Source organism: Dermacentor silvarum, chromosome 2 (genome assembly GCF_013339745.2).
Source record: "Dermacentor silvarum isolate Dsil-2018 chromosome 2, BIME_Dsil_1.4, whole genome shotgun sequence".
Lineage (NCBI taxonomy): Eukaryota > Metazoa > Arthropoda > Arachnida > Ixodida > Ixodidae > Dermacentor > Dermacentor silvarum.
Genome location: NC_051155.1, coordinates 122092742 through 122110889, shown reverse-complemented (window position 1 = coordinate 122110889; position 18148 = coordinate 122092742). Strand labels below are relative to the sequence as shown.

Sequence of the window (18148 nt, the reverse complement as noted above, 5' to 3'; positions counted from 1 at the left end):
ATCGGCGCTGTCCTCGCTCAACGTCAACAGGGCCACGACCGTGTCATCGCTTACGCCAGCCGCCTTCTTTCCACGCCCGAGCGAAATTACTCCATCACTGAGAGGGAATGCCTCGCGCTCGTATGGGCGGTCGCGAAATTTCGGCCGTACCTTTTCGGTCGGAGCTTCTGCGTCGTAACCGATCATCACGCCCTCTGCTGGCTCTCCTCTTTGAAGGACTCAACTGGACGACTTGCACGCTGGGCATTGCGTCTACAAGAATATACATTTTCTATTACGTATAAGTCAGGGCGCCTGCATAAAGACGCTGACTGCCTGTCCCGCAATCCCGTGGATCAACCGGACGATACCGATGCAGACTCGGACATAAGTATTCTGTCTCTCTCCGGCTTTCTCCATATTGGCGACGAGCAACGCCAAGATCCTGTTCTTCGAACACTTATGGAACGCCTAAGCTCCTCGCCTAATGACCCGTCTCTGCGGATGTTCACCTTGCGCGATGGAACTTTATACCGTCGTAGTGTTCGTCCTGATGGCCCGGAGCTGCTCCTAGTCGTTCCAAAGCACCTTCGACTGGCCGTGCTCCAGCAACTTCACGACGCTCCTACTGATGGACATCTGGGCATCACTCGTACTTACGACCGCCTGCGGCGCCGCTTCTTCTGGCCCGGCATTTATCGCTCTGTGCGCCGTTATGTCACTTCTTGCGACCTGTGTCAGCGCCGCAAGACGCCTGCTATGCCTCCTGCTGGTTTGCTTCAACCAATTGCAATCCCTACAGAGCCCTTCTTCCGTGTGGGCCTCGACCTCCTTGGCCCATTTCCTATTTCTATGAAAGGAAACAAATGGATTGCTGTAGCAACAGATTATGCCACGAGATATGCCATTACACGAGCGATGCCAACCAGCTGCGCTACAGATGTCGCCGACTTCCTACTATACGACGTCATCCTGCACCACGGCGCCCCTCGCCAGTTACTCACGGATCGCGGCCGCTACTTTCTCTCGAAGGTCGTCGATGATCTGCTCCGCTCCTGTTCTACAGAACACCAGCTCGCTACCGCATACCACCCTCAAACGAACGGCCTCACCGAACGACTCAATCGCACACTAACCGAAATGCTGGCCCTGTACGTTTCCGACGATCACCGCGACTGGGACGTCGCTTTACCGTACATCACTTTCGCATACAACTCGTCCCGTCACGATACTGCCGGATTCTCCCCATTTTACCTTTTGTATGGCCGCGACCCCACCTTGCCCTTCGACACGTTGCTACCTTCCGCAGTACAATCACCCAGCACTGGTTACGCTCGCGATGCTGTTGCCTTAGCCGCCCAGGCCCGAGAGGTCGCCCGTCATCGCCTCACAGTCTCGCAAGCTTCTCAAAAACGACGCTACGACCTTCGGCACCGAGACCACCATTTTTCCCCTGGTTCCCTTGTCCTTCTCTGGACGCCTTCACGTCGAGTCGGCTTGTCGGAAAAACTCCTTTCCCGTTATTCTGGTCCATACCATATCTTACGACAACTGTCCGACGTGACATACGAGATCGCCCCAGTCGGTCAGCCTTCAGTGTCTCCCAACGTCACCAGCGATGTTGTTCACGTCGCCAGGCTCAAGCCCTATGTCTCCCCATTAAGCGACGCTCCATAACCTGCACCGGGACGCAGCTAACCCCACCGGGAGGGTGATGTTACGGTGAAGGGAAAGAAGAAGGTGACGCGAACGAGAGGAAGACGAAGTCTCTGGCCGTTGCCTGAACGCCATATTTCTTCGATTGTAAATATACATCCTTCTACACTCGTGGGCCTGCTTTCTTCCTGCAACAATATATAGGTTCAGTATTGAATGAAACAAGTTTTAATTCTTAGAAACAAACGCACTGTGGTATACGGCTGCTAATGCGTTCTTTTAGATCATTTTTATTTTTGTTGCTCTATTCGTGTTTTTCTTTATTTGCAACCCGTCGCGAAGAGTCTCACGTGCATGCTCGTGCGAGCGAACGCTGTTGGCGCGGAGCGAAGCATGACGGAACGCCCAGCGAAGCATGGTGGTGGTGGTAGAAACTTTTATTGCCATTGATGGTGGGGGCGAAGACCCCTACATGGCACTTGGGTGCTCCCTTACTGTGAGGACGCACCCATACAAAGCGAAGGAGAGCCCTTGGAGTGCAATCCTTCTCATAGCACTGGAGATGATCCAGCACTGGTCTTGATGGGAAGTGCAGGTCAAAAGAGTCTCCCAGTAAGACTCCGCCGAAGCATAGACGGAACGCACGGACTGATACCGTTTCTTGACCGTACTTCCTGTGTAGCTTCCACAGCGTCGACTACTATGAGTGTGTGTGCCCGATTGCATACGTCACGTGGTAACAGAGACGCGCTCATGTGGCTCATGCCACTGCTCGCGCGTTCGTCATCGTCTTATTCCACAGCTGGCTCCAACGCAGCTGATCATGCTAGCGTTCCCATACTGCCCGTCGCACTTGTGCCACTGCTCGTGCGTTCGTCGTCGTCTTCCATAGCTGGCGGAAACATTGCTGCTAGCTCTATATCTTGAAAGCGATCATCTTATGGGAAAGACGGAAGGAAGCGCGGACAGTTTTCTCGTCGGGTAACCACAGAAATGCTCACGCATTTAAATCTAGCGCGAGATAGCCTTACAATTTCAGAGCTCCCGGACGACCGATCAGGGAACGAAATCCGCTTGTTTCTGGAGCGCTCTCCGGGACGGTCTTAGTGTTGCTGGTGTATGCCGCAATATACGCGCCAGCAGCTCTCGCTATACTCGCGGACTAGGGAGCCTACAGGCAAGCGCTGTTTCGCCCCTAAAAATTGCCGCGTATCTGCGTGCTTCGCTGCAAATGTCGTCGAAAGACGATAGTCTTCTGCCGGCCGTACTACATGAGTGCTGGTCTGATCCGCGGCCACCCGTGATGCTGTTCTCGTACCATTTCCGTCCTGGCATGATAAATGCAATGGAGGTTTGTTTGAACAGATTTCATTTTACCGCATTATTTCATCAAGCGGCCATTTATGTTTTGCCCTGCCTCAGACAGCGCTTCCTTTATGTTGAATCGGCCGCATCTGGCTGGCATTGATAAAATTGAGGAGGCGCTGCGTGAGACATGGACGCCATCTGGCAATACATCGGGAAACATGAGCTTGTGCAGAGGGTTTCCTTCCTCCATGGCAAAGGGCGCTCGTCGGCGCGCAGTCGTAGGGAGCCTACATGCAAGCGCTGTTTTAGGGTGGTGACAACCTTTGTAAGGGTACCTGCCGCATCCAGCTAAATTGGCGGGTAAAATTTTCCGCCAAATATAGCATGTGGGAATCAAAATGGCGAAAAGACCAGCCGCCAGACCACATTTCCCGCACCCGTTGGTGCTGTGAAACTAATTCAATTTTTAAAATAAACTTTGGCCTCAGCAGCCAGAGACCCATAGCATGTCTGAGAGCAGTGCATGGCACGTCTACGTCTTAGTTAAACAGGCTTGTAAGCACAGTTTTTATTACAGCGCACTTCGAAAAACACCCTTTATATAGTGTGTACAAGTGAAAGGCAACGAAAATGTTTAATACAGTTCACATTCTTGGCTTGAGAAAATACTACCACGAGCACGCCATCGTGCCTTATAACTTGTTGCTTTGTATGCTATGAAAAAAAAAAGTTTGATGTGCTAAAATAAAAGGAAAAGTCAACTAGTATATTACAGATGTATGCAGATTTCGTGTGCGCATTGGTGCAGAACTAAATTAAAGAAGTTTATTAGATCGTGTGCCAAAATGGGTACACCAGAGCGTGACAAAAAGAATGCAGGGTGTTTCGTGACTTCTAGCGAAATTGGGAATCAAAATGGCTACTCCCCAAATTTGGCGGTAAATAGCGCTCAAAATTTTGGAGTTGTCACCACCCTAAAACAGCGCTTGCATGTAGGCTCCCTATCACGGACAAGCTTTCTTGGCAGTGAAGGGAAAGCTATGGGACCAAAGTGCAGAGCCTCCTTAAGTGCCAAGGAAGAGTTCCCAAAATTCATTATTAATTTTCACATTTCCCTAGGTCAAGGAAGTTCTACTTCATATATTATCATGTTAACAATGCTACGAGATACCGTACATGATATAGGTACTGTTAATTGTGCTCTTTAAAAAACAATTGCTTACATTTATTTGTTGTTTTATTTCTCAGATCCCACAAGATTTTCTGGGCACCTGTTCTGTACAATAAACAGAGCGCAGGCTCACGGACAACCTAGCTGAGGGTTGTAGGTAAACCTGACAAAAAAAAAAAAAAAACATTTGGTGAGAATGTAGCTCTAACAAACATACGAGACCTTGATATGACATTTTCAACGGTAAAATCAATATTTTGCCAAACTTTCTTAAACATCCAGGGCTATATCGGAGGTTGTGAAGACGGGCAATAGGCGTACACAGCGTGTAAAGAAAGCCAAAACTGGCGCCAAAAGCAGCTGCTAGCCGCCGCCCAACTTGGCGGAGTAACAGGATTGTGCTTAAGCTCCGCCCACTTTGGCCTTTGCTTCTCTGTGAAGGTACGTTTCCCGCGAGTATAGTAAGATATGATCGCGAACAAACTTAAGAAAATTGCAATGGCATTTTCCTTCCCGATTAAACAGTTCTGCGGTCAACATTACGTAAGCCCGAGCTTTTTGTTTTCTTTTTCCTTGCGTGTTCAGGCTTCATTACACAAGTGGAGCGAATGATATGATTATGCCATAGCCTGCGCGCCGACCGCTGTGACGTCATGCGTGCCGGCTTGCAGCAGCAGCCACAGCAGCAGGAGTTGTAACAAGGCCTTGAAGTTGTTTGGAAATTGCTCGCGTTTAAGGCGAGCAATTTGCAGGGCGGCGATTTGCAGGTTGTGAAAATTGTACAGGCGGTCGACCTTTGCGCAATAGCGAGGGTTGATCTGCTGTGGGTTCCGTTCGGCGTGTGCTCCAGTCCACCTTCTACTGTAGTGCGTCCACTGCGGGTGCTCTCCCATAGCCGTTACGCGGAAGTTTCGTGACCAGATCAAAAGTATTGAAGGACCCTGCTACTACGATGCCACAGCGCCCTTTCACTGACATTCCGCAGCTCTGCAGCGAAGAAGACTTGTCTGATAGTCACTGTCCTCGAAGTATTCGGAGCCCAGAAAGTCGCGCTTTGACGGTACCCATGTTGGCTGCGATGGGCGCGCAGTGCGAATCCACATCCTTCGAATGTTCGGCTGTGCCGGAAAGGTATGACACGGCTTATCTCGCCCGACTATAATTTTCTCACACTCTTGCGCGCAGCAGCGTGGATGCATTGTCCTGCGTTGTGCCAGCTGGTGCTTCACTGATCACATTACAAAGCAGCACACAGCACAAACAACGATTTTGAAGACTTGGGCACAAGCTCCGATTGCGAAAATAACTGTGCGGCCGCGAGCAAGTGCGCAGTTTGAGACGTCGTTAGCTTCCCACCGGCTCCGTCCATGCGGGTGGAGAGACGCGGGCGATGGCTCGCACGCTGGTATCCGGCACAGACAACGTCACAGAAACGTTACGTCCTTTAGTTCCCGGCGCGGCCGCTAGACGCGGTATTTTGCGAAAAGTGCATTAAATTGCAAAAATAAGGTTGTGTCAACGAATTTAAGCACCCAAGCTTTAAGTTAGACTAAAGAACTGCCAGCCCTTCCACTGGGGTGGAGATGGAAGACCAGCGAAGCTGTACTATGGTGGGAATTATGTATTTCCAATTACGACTATTAAGATGTGATGCTGTAATTTGTTATTTGAACTATTAAAAATGAGAAATATACATGATCCGGTGGTTTTCATTTATTTAGTGACCACAGGGACCATGGCCTTATGATCGCTACGGTACACCGCCATAGGGTGTACGGCAAAGGTTGGCGCGTTCTTCATAAACACGTCACCAACGCCACGCGCGTTCGGTGCGAACGCGGGCAAAACGCCGCCGCCGTTGACAATAGTTGTGCGCGTTGTTTGTGTGATCGCACAAAACCGCTGTCAAAAGGCTGGCTAGGTGACGAACGGCTAAACGCCGTTGTCGACACTGTTAGGGGAGAGGCGGGCGAGAGCCCAGAGAGAGTCGGCGGCAGAGGCCGGCAGGGCTGCGCGCATGCGCCGCAGTCGGAGAGCGGACACGCACACGCACAGTCGAGGGTACCTCGACGCCCCCCTCGCCCACGGCTCCCCTTCCACTGGGAAGTCGCGTTTGCTCTCCGCCGTGCGTTCGCTACCCGTGAAAGTGCGCGTCCCTCGCCCTCGCCCGCTTTCACTCGCACGTACAGCATACGGCCAATGAGAGTTTTTTAGGGGCGAAGCTCCTTATAGCGGCACCCGTTCCGTCCCCGTCGTCGTAGTAGTAGTGTGTAACCAGTCTGAGAAAAACGAGAAAAAAAATTCCGAAGTTGTGTCCGTAGCGCGGAATCGAACCAGGGACCCCTCGCTTCCGAGCGCGCGGCCTTAGCCCACTACGCCACGAAGCGGACATGGACACACGCACCACGATGGCAATAAATACCCAACATTAACGAAAGGCCGCGTTTCTAGCGCGTTTCTAACGCGTTTGTGCTAGCGCGTTACGGTCCGTGTAAGAAGCTGGTGTAAGACGCTGTGGCCTCTCCGCCTTACCTTCAACGCGTTTCGAACGCGCTGCCCAAAGCGGTGGCAAGTCAAGCTCAAGTGGAGGAGCGTTTATGAATACGGGGGGTATACTCTCTCAGCAGTCATGTGATGGCGTCGGCAAACGCGGTGCACGTTCCGGCATGTGTAAATGGCTGCGTAAGACGCTGTGGCCGCTCCCCCTTACTAGAGAGTACTGCACGTTTCTAACGCGTTTGTGCTAGCGTCCCCTTAAGCGGGAGATCCGATGATTCCCTCCGGAGCTTCGCCCACTCATCATCATTCACCTCGTGGATCTGCTGTCATTTTTTAGGGGCGAAGCTCTTTATAGCGGCACCCGTTCCGTCCCCGTCGTCGTAGTAGTAGTGTGTAACCAGTCTGAGATAACCGAGAAAAAAAATTCCGAAGTTGTGTCCGTAGCGCGGAATCGAACCAGGGACCCCTCGCTTCCGAGCGCGCGGCGTTAGCCCACTACGCCACGAAGCGGACATGGACACACGCACCACGATGGCAATAAATACCCAACATTAACGAAAGGCCGCGTTTCTAGCGCGTTTCTAACGCGTTTGTGCTAGCGCGTTACGGTCCGTGTAAGAAGCTGGTGTAAGACGCTGTGGCCTCTCCGCCTTACCTTCAACGCGTTTCGAACGCGCTGCCCAAAGCGGTGGCAAGTCAAGTTCAAGTCGAGGAGCGTTTATGAATACGGGGGGTATACTCTCTCAGCAGTCATGTGATGGCGTCGGCAAACGCGGTGCACGTTCCGGCATGTGTAAATGGCTGCGTAAGACGCTGTGGCCGCTCCCCCTTACTAGAGAGTACTGCACGTTTCTAACGCGTTTGTGCTAGCGTCCCCTTAAGCGGGAGATCCGATGATTCCCTCCGGAGCTTCGCCCACTCATCATCATTCACCCCGTGGATATGCTGTGATTTTTTTTCTATTGCCGGATGCGACGTTCGGAAGATGAGCCCTTACCAGCTTCGCTGTAAAATCAAGGCGGTAAAAGTTTTAACTTGATAGCGTTTAGGGCCCCGTGTCGCAGAAAATCCGGCGTCGCCGTCGGCATTGGCACCCGCGGCAGAGAAAATCCCCAACCACCTTTAGGAATGCAACAACATTCTGTCATAAATGTTACTCATACCTTGTCTTGCATTCTTGGCAAAGCTATTCCTCGGAATTTTATTGCGATAGCAATTATATGGACACTCAAAAGCAGATTTCTGCCGTCGGCGTCGCCGTCGCCGTGAGGTTCCGTATGACGTCATTTGGAGATGAAATAGTCGCCGCGCGCCGAACGCTGTATGTGCGAGTGAAAGGGCGCGAGGGGCGCGTCTTTCACGGGGAGTGAACGCACGGCGGAGAACAAACGCGCGTTCTGCGCCGTGCTCGCTTAAGGGCTGCAGAAGTAGGCGTCTCTTTTCTCCTTTACAATCACCATATATGTAGAGCAAACGCGCCTTCTTCCGACGCGCGAGAGGCCGTAGGGGAGGGGGAGGGAAGGGAGGCGACGTTTAGCTGCGGCACCAAGTACCTATTTATATTAGAGGCTCCGGCAACAGTCACCAACGCCGCACGCATTTTGAGCGAACGCGGGCAAAACGCCGATGGCGTCGACAACAGTTCTGCCTGTTGCCGATGCTGCTGCATGTCCAAGTTTATACAGCTGATAAAGCTAATATCATTACTCCGTATAGCTCTCTACAAGTTTGCTATCGCAATTGATGCTTCGCCTTTCAGGTGAAACTGCGACAACTTTTTTAGAATGACAATCCACAAACAAATGTCATGAAACAAATCACCCACAGCGCATGCCTTTTATGTTAAATCTTCTCAGAGTGAAATATTAAAAGTGCAAAACAAATACGGAAACCTGAAAATGATGTAATTTCTTTGGCGCGGTTGTGCACTATCGCCGGAATCGGCCCACGCAAGAGGCCGCGATCCACCAGAAAGCTCGCCTACGTGCACAGCGTTCGCCGCCAGTGTTTGCCAGTAACCATTACGGTTGCATGTGGTGGAGAAACATTTATTCAGAAGAGTACAGAGAGTTGCTCTACAGAAGCACTTGGGTGGTCTCCCTATTCCGGAAGTCCACTGGAAATGATCGCCGCTCGGGCGCGGGCCACCAGGTAGCGTTGAGCGTCCAGGGTAGAGCAGCCAAGCAGGAACTCCTCCCAAGCCTCTCTTGTGGGTAGGAGGAAGGGGGATGAAAAAGGAAGGGGTATGGAGGGGCATACTGCCATCATGTGATAGGTGTCGGCCAGGACCCCACAATGCGCACAGTGGCCGTGTATACCCGGCATGAAATGCAGGGCGGCCGCAGGACACAAGAAGGTGTTAGTCTACAAGCGTCTCAGAAGTCTTTCATCCGCTTTAGAGAGGCCCCGTAAAGGCGGCGTGAGCTGCGATAATGCTCTAGAATTGCGCGGTACTGCGTAAGAGCTGAGGTGTCTGGGGTAGACGCAGAGTCGGAGGTGGCAACGGCCCGGGAGGGAGAGACGCAGATAGCGGCATGCGCCGCTTCGTTACCGGGGAGACCCGCGTGGCCAGGAGACCAGACGATGCGGATGGAGTGACGCTCAAAGCGCCATGAGGCCGCCCGAAGAAGGTGGGCAGCCAGAGGAGCTATGGTACCCTGGAGGTATCGGGAACAGGCGTAGCGCGAGTCCGTGATAATGACCCTTGAGGTCGGGTGAGAGGCGGCCAAAGCGATGGCCACCACTTCGGCCTGTGTTGTGTCCGGCGAGCGGAAAGAGAGGCCATCAATGTGGTGGCCCTCGGAGATCACTGCGGCCGTAAAGTGTCCGGAGGGAGTTGGTCCCGAGACATCTACATAGAAGACGCCAGGAGAATTGGAGTACCGAGTGTGAAGAGAGTGTGCTCGGGCTAGGTGTCTGCCTGTGTGTTAAGTGGGATCCATGTTTCGAGGAAGAGGTTCAACCCAAAGTTTGTGCCACCATAGCTCCGGGACGGAAGCAGTTTGAAGTGGGGTATAGATCGGGTTCAGTGAGAGCCTATCCAGAAGGCGGCGCCCAGGAGTCGTCTGGGACAGGCAATTGACTTGGTTGACGAGATGGGCCTCCCGCAACTCGTCATACGAGTTGTGCACTCCCAAGGCCGCAAAGCGGCGATTGGAGGTAGCAATGGGAAGGTCTAGTGCTCGCTTGTGAACCGAGCGGAGCAGTGCGTCCAGCTGGTTCTTGTGGTGGCGACGCAAGCGAAGGTAGGGAGTGGCGTAAAGGACTCTGCTGGTCACAAACGCTTGAGCCAAGCGGAGGGAGTGCCAGCCGCGGAGGCCGCCACGTTTGGTGGAGACCCGCCGAATCATACGGCTAACCTGCTCGCTAGTGCGTCGAAGACGGGGAATGGTAGAACCAGGGATGAGAGCAGAGATGTGGAGGCCTAATATGCGAATTTCTGAGACGACCTGTATCGGGCCAGACGGGAGATATATCTGAGGTGGCGGTAGAGGTGAGACTGAGAGAAGAGATGATTTGGTAGGGGAACATTCCAGGCCGCATGATGAGGCATAGGTGTCCACAATAAGCGCCGCGCGCTGCACGCGGTCTTCAATTTGTGCGGGGGAGCCCGAGTTGGTCCAGATGGTAATGTCATCTGAGTATAGAGCGTGGTGTGTGTCCTCTACCTGGGCAAGGAGAGAAGGAAGTTGGAGCATGGCTAGATTGAAGAGGAGCGGTGAGAGGACCGCTCCCTGTGGTGTACCCCTGGTGCCTAGTGGGTACGGACCGTGTTCTGCAGAGTCTATGCGGATGAAGGCGGTACGATGTGAGAGGAATTCACAGATGTACCCGAAAGCTCTAGATCCGCAATTCGTGGTGCTAAGGTTGGTAGGATACTACTGTCTTTGACATTGTCCAAGGCGCCTCGGAGATCAATGGCCAGAACGGCTTTGTCATTGCGGCGCATAGTATTAGGTACAATGATGTCGTGCTAGAGTTGGAGATGGACGTCCTGTGCCGACAGATGTGAGCCAAACCCAAACATCGAGTCAACAAAGACGCCTTTCCTTTCCAGATATGCGGAGAGACGGTCGCGGACCATGGTCTCCATGAGTTTGCCCGCACAGGAGGTGAGCGAGATGGGGCGCAATGCCTCAATGCTGACGGGCTTACCGGGTTTGGGAATGAATGTGACCACCGAAGTGGTCCATTCCGCGGGGAGGGGTTCTCCCTCCCATACTGTGTTGATTAAATGCAAAAGCGAGAGGTATGTTGAGTCGGGAAGGTTGGCCAGGATAGTGACCGTAATACCATCCCGGCCTGGGGCAGTACCCCGCTTCATTTTGGCCAGCGCCGCCCGAAGATCGGGAAGCGTGAAGGGGGCGTCGAGTTCGGGGTTGGGGAGCCCGGAGTAGACGTACTCCGGGCCCTTGGGGTCGACGGAACGACACAGATAGCAGTCGCAGAGATCGTTCGCGAGTTGGCTCGTTGGGTCCTGGTAGGCATAGTAGGCGCGACGAAGTTGGCGTTGTGTTTCCCCGCGGATAGTGGAAGGATCCAGAAGGCTTCTAAAGAGTCGCCACGTACTCTTGGAGCTCATCTGACCTGCGGCCTTCATGCAGGTATCGACCCAATTTGTGTACGCAAGCTGTGCAGAGTAGTCAGCTGCTTCCGCGGTAAGCGCCTGTATGCGGGAGCGAAGCTTACGATTTAGCTTGTATCGTCGCCATCGGCGGGTAAGGCTGTGGCGTGCCTCCCAAAGGTGGAGGAGGTGGGGATCTACTGCGGGGCCTGAGGTGGAGGTACAAATGCATCGGGTGTATGATTGATGCGTGTGGAGGGCGTATGATGCCCATGCCTGGTAGTTCTGCGGGGATGGGAGCAGGGGGAAAGGCGTGGTGCGAAAAGCTGACCAGTCTGTGATGCGGGCTGGGCCCCGGATTTGGCGCATTTTCTGCGTCGGGAAGGCAATCCGAAGCAGGAAATGATCACTGTCAAGAGTGTCTTCGAGGTTCTCCCACGTAACATGTCTAATGTTTCGTGTGAGCGGGAGGTCCGGGCAGGTATCGCGTGTCACTGAATTTCCCAGGCGTGTGGGATGCGCTGGGTCGGTGAGAGTAGAGATAAGCTCCTTAAGCTTGCGGCCCCGAGCCTTTTCATAGTGTTACCCCCAGTGTGGGCTAGGAGCATTGAAGTCTTCAACCACCACAAGGGGTTGCCGAGCCGCCGCTTGGAGAGCCCGATAGAAGAGTTCCACGAAAGTGACCCGTTGAAGGTGCGGGGGACAGTACACGTTGAGAATATGGATTGACTGGGCCCCGCGCTTCTGGGGAAGAACGGAGATCATGCAGTAATCGTAGGGAAGGTCAAGGTCTAGATCGACCTGAACAGCCTTATATGATTTGTGAACGAGGAGACTGGTGGTGGTGCCGCCTATATAGGAGCAGTAGCCTGAAACGGTAGGGTTTGGACCGGCTTCTTGGAGGGCAAGAACGGAAGGGAGAGAGCCCAGAGATTGAAAGAAGAGAAGATGCGAGTGCTTTCGCCTGTTCGCGAAGCCCCTGGAGTTCCACTGGATGATTTCGAATTGAGATGATGGAGAATGTGTAGATGAAGGAGTCGCCATGATGAAAATGCAAAATTTTATGGGCCATCCTCCATGCCCTACCCCTGGCCTTGCGGAGCAGGAAGGGGGATGGAAGCCGGGTGGAGGGCCAGGGAAGAGGAATCGGCAACTTTGCGTCGACGCGGGGCAGAGCTGCTGCTCGTGGAGGCCGAGCGCGAGCGAGATGATCTGGCGCGGAACTGGGTGAGAGCCCAGGCCTGAACCACCTGAACCACCTCAGGTACAATGTATTGTACATTAATGGTGGAAATTTGGTAGAGGAGTACATTTTCTAGACGAGTAATACGGTCCTCGAGCGGCAGGGTGTGGTCTATAGAAAGAGGGCTCTGAGGTGCCCCCGTAACTGGTTGAGCAGCCGGTGCCGTGGACGAAGCCGGGGGAGAGGGGGGAGTACGCGGGGTGGGCGTAGCGCGAGAGCTAGGCTGAGGGTCGACGGGTTTAACAACTGGGGCGGCAGTGGGGGGCCCTGCCGGTTTCTGTTGTTGCAGTTGGAAAGTTGCCACCTGCTTAGTGAGAGCTCCGATTTGCCGCTGAAGAAGAGCGTTCTGTTTTCGTAGAGCGGAGAGCTCTGGAGAAGGAGGGGGAGGGAGGGAGGGAGAGGCTGAGGAGCAGTAATCCCTGCCCAGCTGCTCACCTGAGGTGGCGTCACAACAAGCGGCGGGTAGTGCACTGAGGTGGTCAGCGGTGGGTTCGCCGGGGTCTGGAGACGTGATCCAGACGGGTTGGGAAGCCGCTCGCGTGCCCGGTGACGGGGGTGCAGGTGGCTTCGAGGTCGATGGTGGTGTACGTTTCCGATATTTCCCTGGACCTCCCCGAGCACCGGTTTCATGCGGGCCGGAGCAGAGAAGGCATGTCGGGTTACATTCGTGTTCAGCTAGGCCTTCCGAAGTCACTTGGACTTGAATGCCACAGCGGGTACAGCGACCGGGAGTGGGTCGGGGGCAGGCAGAGGGTCGATGCCCAATGGTGCCGCAGAGGAAACAGGCCATGATTGTCTTCTTGTACGGGCGCACGTAGGCCACTACACTGGGGTAGAAGATCAAGCGGGGGAGCTTCGTGCCCTCGAAGGTCACCACCGCTGCAGTAGAGTCACCGAGTTTGCGGACCGCCAGGATAGCGCCTTGCGACCATTCTAGTTCTGATTTGATGCGCTGTGGGGTTTCAGCCGGGTTGATGGTGATGACACCCCGGCAGATTTCCCCGGACGCATTGGCATGGCCCCGAAAAGGGAGCTGCTGGTCTCCCACCGGCAACAGAATGTCCCCAAGTAGGTGCTGCGCCATAGGTAACGAAGTGACACTGCACACGAGAACGTTTTGGTCCCACACTGGCCACACGTGGAAAGAGGTGGACGAGTGTTCTCCCAGGTATGCACGAATCGTGTCGCCGGCACGATCGGACGGGAGGACCGACTTGAGCTCAAAAGGAGCGCGAGGCTTCAGCACGACGATGTAGTCGTCACGGGAGAGACGAGGAGTATGGCGGGGTCGCCACTTGGGTTGACGCCTCGGCGGGGAAGGTGGTGCGGTGCGCGTTCCGTCTGGAGAGCGGTGCGTGGACGAGCCGGAGGCAGCCACCTGTGGCAGGGTGGCGGCGCGCGACCCTTGGCCCTTGGGTGGAGCCGCGGCCTGGGAATGCTTCCGTTGCCAGAGTTTCACCATGTCGGCTAAATACTCGTGCTCCGAGGGCATGGCTTGGTCCGAGGAGGTGGTCTCCATCATCACGACCCGAAGTGAGGTCGGGTCATAGCCCGTAACCGTGATGGCGTCCGCCATCACGCCGGGAAAACCCGGGCGATGCGGAGCTAGGCCTAACGGAACGTCAAGCCCGGCGGGGAGCCGTCGTGGAGATCAAACACGCAGAAGTTGCCGAAAAATTGGCCCACCTGGGCACGGGTGGTATCAATCAATCAATCAATCAATCATTTTATTTCAGCATCAATGAAAATCAATGACACTTGGTGGGTACAGACAAAAAGCCATTAATCAGGCTTGACAGGGTCTGTACCCCCGGGCTTGGCAAACAAGGCACATGATTATACAATACAGAAGTACAAAGGAACCAATCTATATATTATAAGGAAGATAGGTTTTTCACTGAATGGTCATAAATGCGCTAGTAAGGTCGGAAATGTTAAAGGAAATGATAATGCCATATTTATACAAATACAAACAAGACAAGCGAGCATGTTACATGTGAACATCACCTGGAATATCAATTAAATTGAAGCTTTTTAAGAGCGAAGCTCTTTCAGCCAGCCGCAATTTGTGGTTCGCAACAAGAAACTATCATCATCAGCAATGAATAAATAAATAAAAGAGAATGAGCTTTCTTGCCGAGGTGGGATTCGAACCCGCGTACCCACGGTTCCAAGACGAGCGTCGTAACCACTAGGATATACAGCCTTTTTTCTTTCTTTATTGTCTTTATTCAATTCACACAGAAATACGGTGTACAATCATACCAGCCCATCAAGGGCTGAAAAGGGTAATAATCAAAATTCAGGCACGTACATCAGCCCTTCTAACCTAGGAAGCCAGTCTGGTTCGGGTTGATGAAGTTTATACACTGCTCCGGGTGGAGCAGACAACTTGGCGGTGACGATGAGTCCAAAATTTTGGGACAATGGCGTGAAGTACCGCAATTATCGGAGATTATTGACGGAGCCGATGCGGAGAGCGTCCGCCGTCTTCGAGCGCCACCCGCGTTCTACGGTTGCATAAGCTGCAGTCGTCGGGAACCATGAGTAGCAGTCTGGGATCTTTGAATGCTATCGCGTTCCACTCTTAAAAGCGAAGCTTAACCGTTCTCCCAATTTTATTCAGTATCCCTTAAAGGGCAAGTACCAAAAGCTCCATCAATGGTACTGAGTTGCATACCCTTCAACCGGCCTTTTTAAAGGTGATCTAAAACTTTCGTCTTGGCTCTTTCTTGGTGAAGCCAATATTTTAGAAGTCCGGCAATTAGTTTAAACTAATTAATTGACTTTGCAGAATGAAAAAAATACTGCAGACTAGGTCGCACAATCCTCAACACCACTGAGTTCGTTTCAGCCCACTTGCACGCTCCGTCGCTTTTAAAACCTCGGTTATTTTTAGCTGGACACCATGTATGTTCACAGCAGAATAGCATATTTACGGGTACCACAATATGGTTGGTGTTTACCTCTTGTTTCAAAAAGCCATTCCAGATGACACGAATAATCGCACAGCTTCCATGAATATAACTTCTGCATTTCAGTCGTATGCGGCCCACCGGTGTGCCTCATCCGACGAATTCTGAAGTTCAATGCGTGATGTTATCGCTGTCAACGAGATATTATACCTTAGTCCTCACACCTACCTTCTGACCCATCGTCTCTTGTTGCAGGGCGATAATGGAGATTCTGAGCAGCGACTATGCATCCAACAACAGACCCGAGTACATGAACTACCGCGACGCAGACCTGAGAAGGGCCGTTAATCGGCATCTGCCTGACCAATCACAAAAGTGGTCAGAGGACATTCTGGTGTGTCTGCAGCTGAGGCAGTTCACCCGCTTCCGCGATGAGTTGCGCAGCCCGGAGAAAGCCGCTAGCTTAAAGCTCTACATTGGTGCATACCTGGTCTTTAAGATGATGACTTTCGCGTCTCGATATTTGACGAAGGCTTTGATGGAAGGAAGAGGCGCCGCATCTTTTGTGGACCGCTACTTGAGGGCGCAGTGCACGGACCTGATCAACACCGCCTTGCCCCTGTCTGTCTGGAAGTTCCAGCAGGACAAGATTGAGAACGCCTCGCGACTTGCCATTTTCGACATCTACGCCCGCGTGGTGCGAGCACTCGTGGATGTAGTCGCGGGCCACGACAGCGATATCGCCTCAAATATAGAAGAATTTGCACACACGCTATCAGTCGGCGCTTTCAACTTGACCATCAAGCAACAACAGCTGGAGGCGCTGTACGCGTTCGTACCTCAACTAAAAATTAAAAAACTGCGGTCATTTCTGGACCTGTACACCACGGTGACCATCTCTACACTAATGGTATTGAAGGATTCCGTCAACGTCCACAGCGAGAACCTCGTGCATGTTCCGCAGCTGGCAACCAGTCCCATCTACCGTCTTCTAGTGGCACGCGAGATAGCGATTCCGCCGTATACGTTATTGTGGCCCGTGTTCCACCGCGAATATCCTGCGGCAGTGAACATGGGGCTGCTGGGAACCTTGATCGCTCGACGTCTGGTGGACATGGTGTATTACATGTTCTTTGAGGTGAGCTCACTGCTTTGAATGTTGTTTTAATTTGACAAATTGCAGCACTACAAATGTCGGCGCTTGGTGTGCGGACATTGAATAGATCATCGTTGTTGAACGATGCCTTCTCATGCAACTATGGCAAGATTGTCTTGCGCAAGCGCATAAAAGCAGCAACATATTACATTGCCAATAGATGGCGAAATCTGCAACAAAAGCGAGGCGCAGACACGGGTTCCTGGAATATCAATTAAATTGAAGCTTTTTAAGAGCGAAGCTCTTTCAGCCAGCCGCAATTTGTGGTTCGCAACAAGAAACTATCATCATCAGCAATGAATAAATAAATAAAAGAGAATGAGCTTTCTTGCCGAGGTGGGATTCGAACCCGCGTACCCACGGTTCCAAGACGAGCGTCGTAACCACTAGGATATACAGCCTTTTTTCTTTCTTTATTGTCTTTATTCAATTCACACAGAAATACGGTGTACAATCATACCAGCCCATCAAGGGCTGAAAAGGGTAATAATCAAAATTCAGGCACGTACATCAGCCCTTCTAACCTAGGAAGCCAGTCTGGTTCGGGTTGATGAAGTTTATACACTTGAACCATTCTGCTGACAGATTCGCGAAAGTAACTCCTTATTGGCCTCGCGTCAAGATCTTCATGACGATAGGCCATTCTTGACAACCAAATACTATGTAGGCCCAGGAGCATTATCATGTCGAATGGAATGCGTTCGTCGTTATTGACCGGTAAAAATCTAATGCCGTAGTTATCTATTGGTAAGTCTTTTTTAAAGTTCTTTGAAGTATGTCCCAAAAGAAGTAACCTCCGCAACAATCTAGGAAAACGTGTCTCAGGTTTCCTACATATAAAACAGTGAGTGCCCCAAGGTACGAACATTCCTTTTTCTTCCATATATGTCTTTACTTCTAGCGTATTAGTATGCAGTTTAAAGAAGAAGCTTTTGACACCTCCCGTAACAGGCATGTTTTTTTTACCCTTTTTAAGGTGGCTTGACCTGGACCATCATTGTATTGGGTTCTATACAGGGGAATGGGAAGAAATACATCACATAAGTGTTTGTACAGTTTTTTCCGAGACACGCCACAGAGGTATTCGAGGGAGAAATGATTTTGTAAGATACGACACGAAAGGTACACTTCTCTCATATACCCAGAAATGCTTCCTGGCATACTTTCTGACCACACAATTAAGTTTGGAAGATGTCTACCTAACCTCACTTGTCACACAGTTCGTAAAAAGGGGTCAGTAGCATTGCGAAAAAACGTAAAACGATTCACTAGCTGTCCAAGATACAGATGTGACAGGCCAAGTCCTCCTAGGCGGACACGTCTAAAAATACTTGTTCGTTTAGTTCTTTCCCACGTGGATCCCCAGACAAAAACAGCAAGAACACGATGTAATTTCTGAATGTTAACGCGTGAGCAATGTAATACTTGCAGCACGTACCACAGTTTGCTAATTAGGAACAAGTTGCAAATTGTGGCGCCTGCAAATATAGACAGGTTGAAGCCTTTAAAACGCTCAGAGCTTTCCCGTATTGTGGCAACTTCTCCACGCCAATAGTGTTCACTGTCTCTATAGTGCTGCAAAGGTACACCTAAGTATTTAACTGGCGTAGTCACCCAAGACATGTTTGTGAAAATACTTGGGGTTGATAGCCAATGA

General features: G+C 52.1%; 1 protein-coding gene across 1 annotated transcript in view; it reads left to right on the top strand.

The window, feature by feature from the left end:
- Positions 1-18148, top strand: part of LOC119440334 (uncharacterized) — an 88972-nt gene that overhangs the window by 8224 nt on the left and 62600 nt on the right. The window contains exon 2 of the mRNA XM_049661572.1: positions 15591-16473. Coding sequence (XP_049517529.1) covers positions 15591-16473 — 883 coding nt within the window. The remainder of the gene's footprint in view (positions 1-15590; positions 16474-18148) is intronic.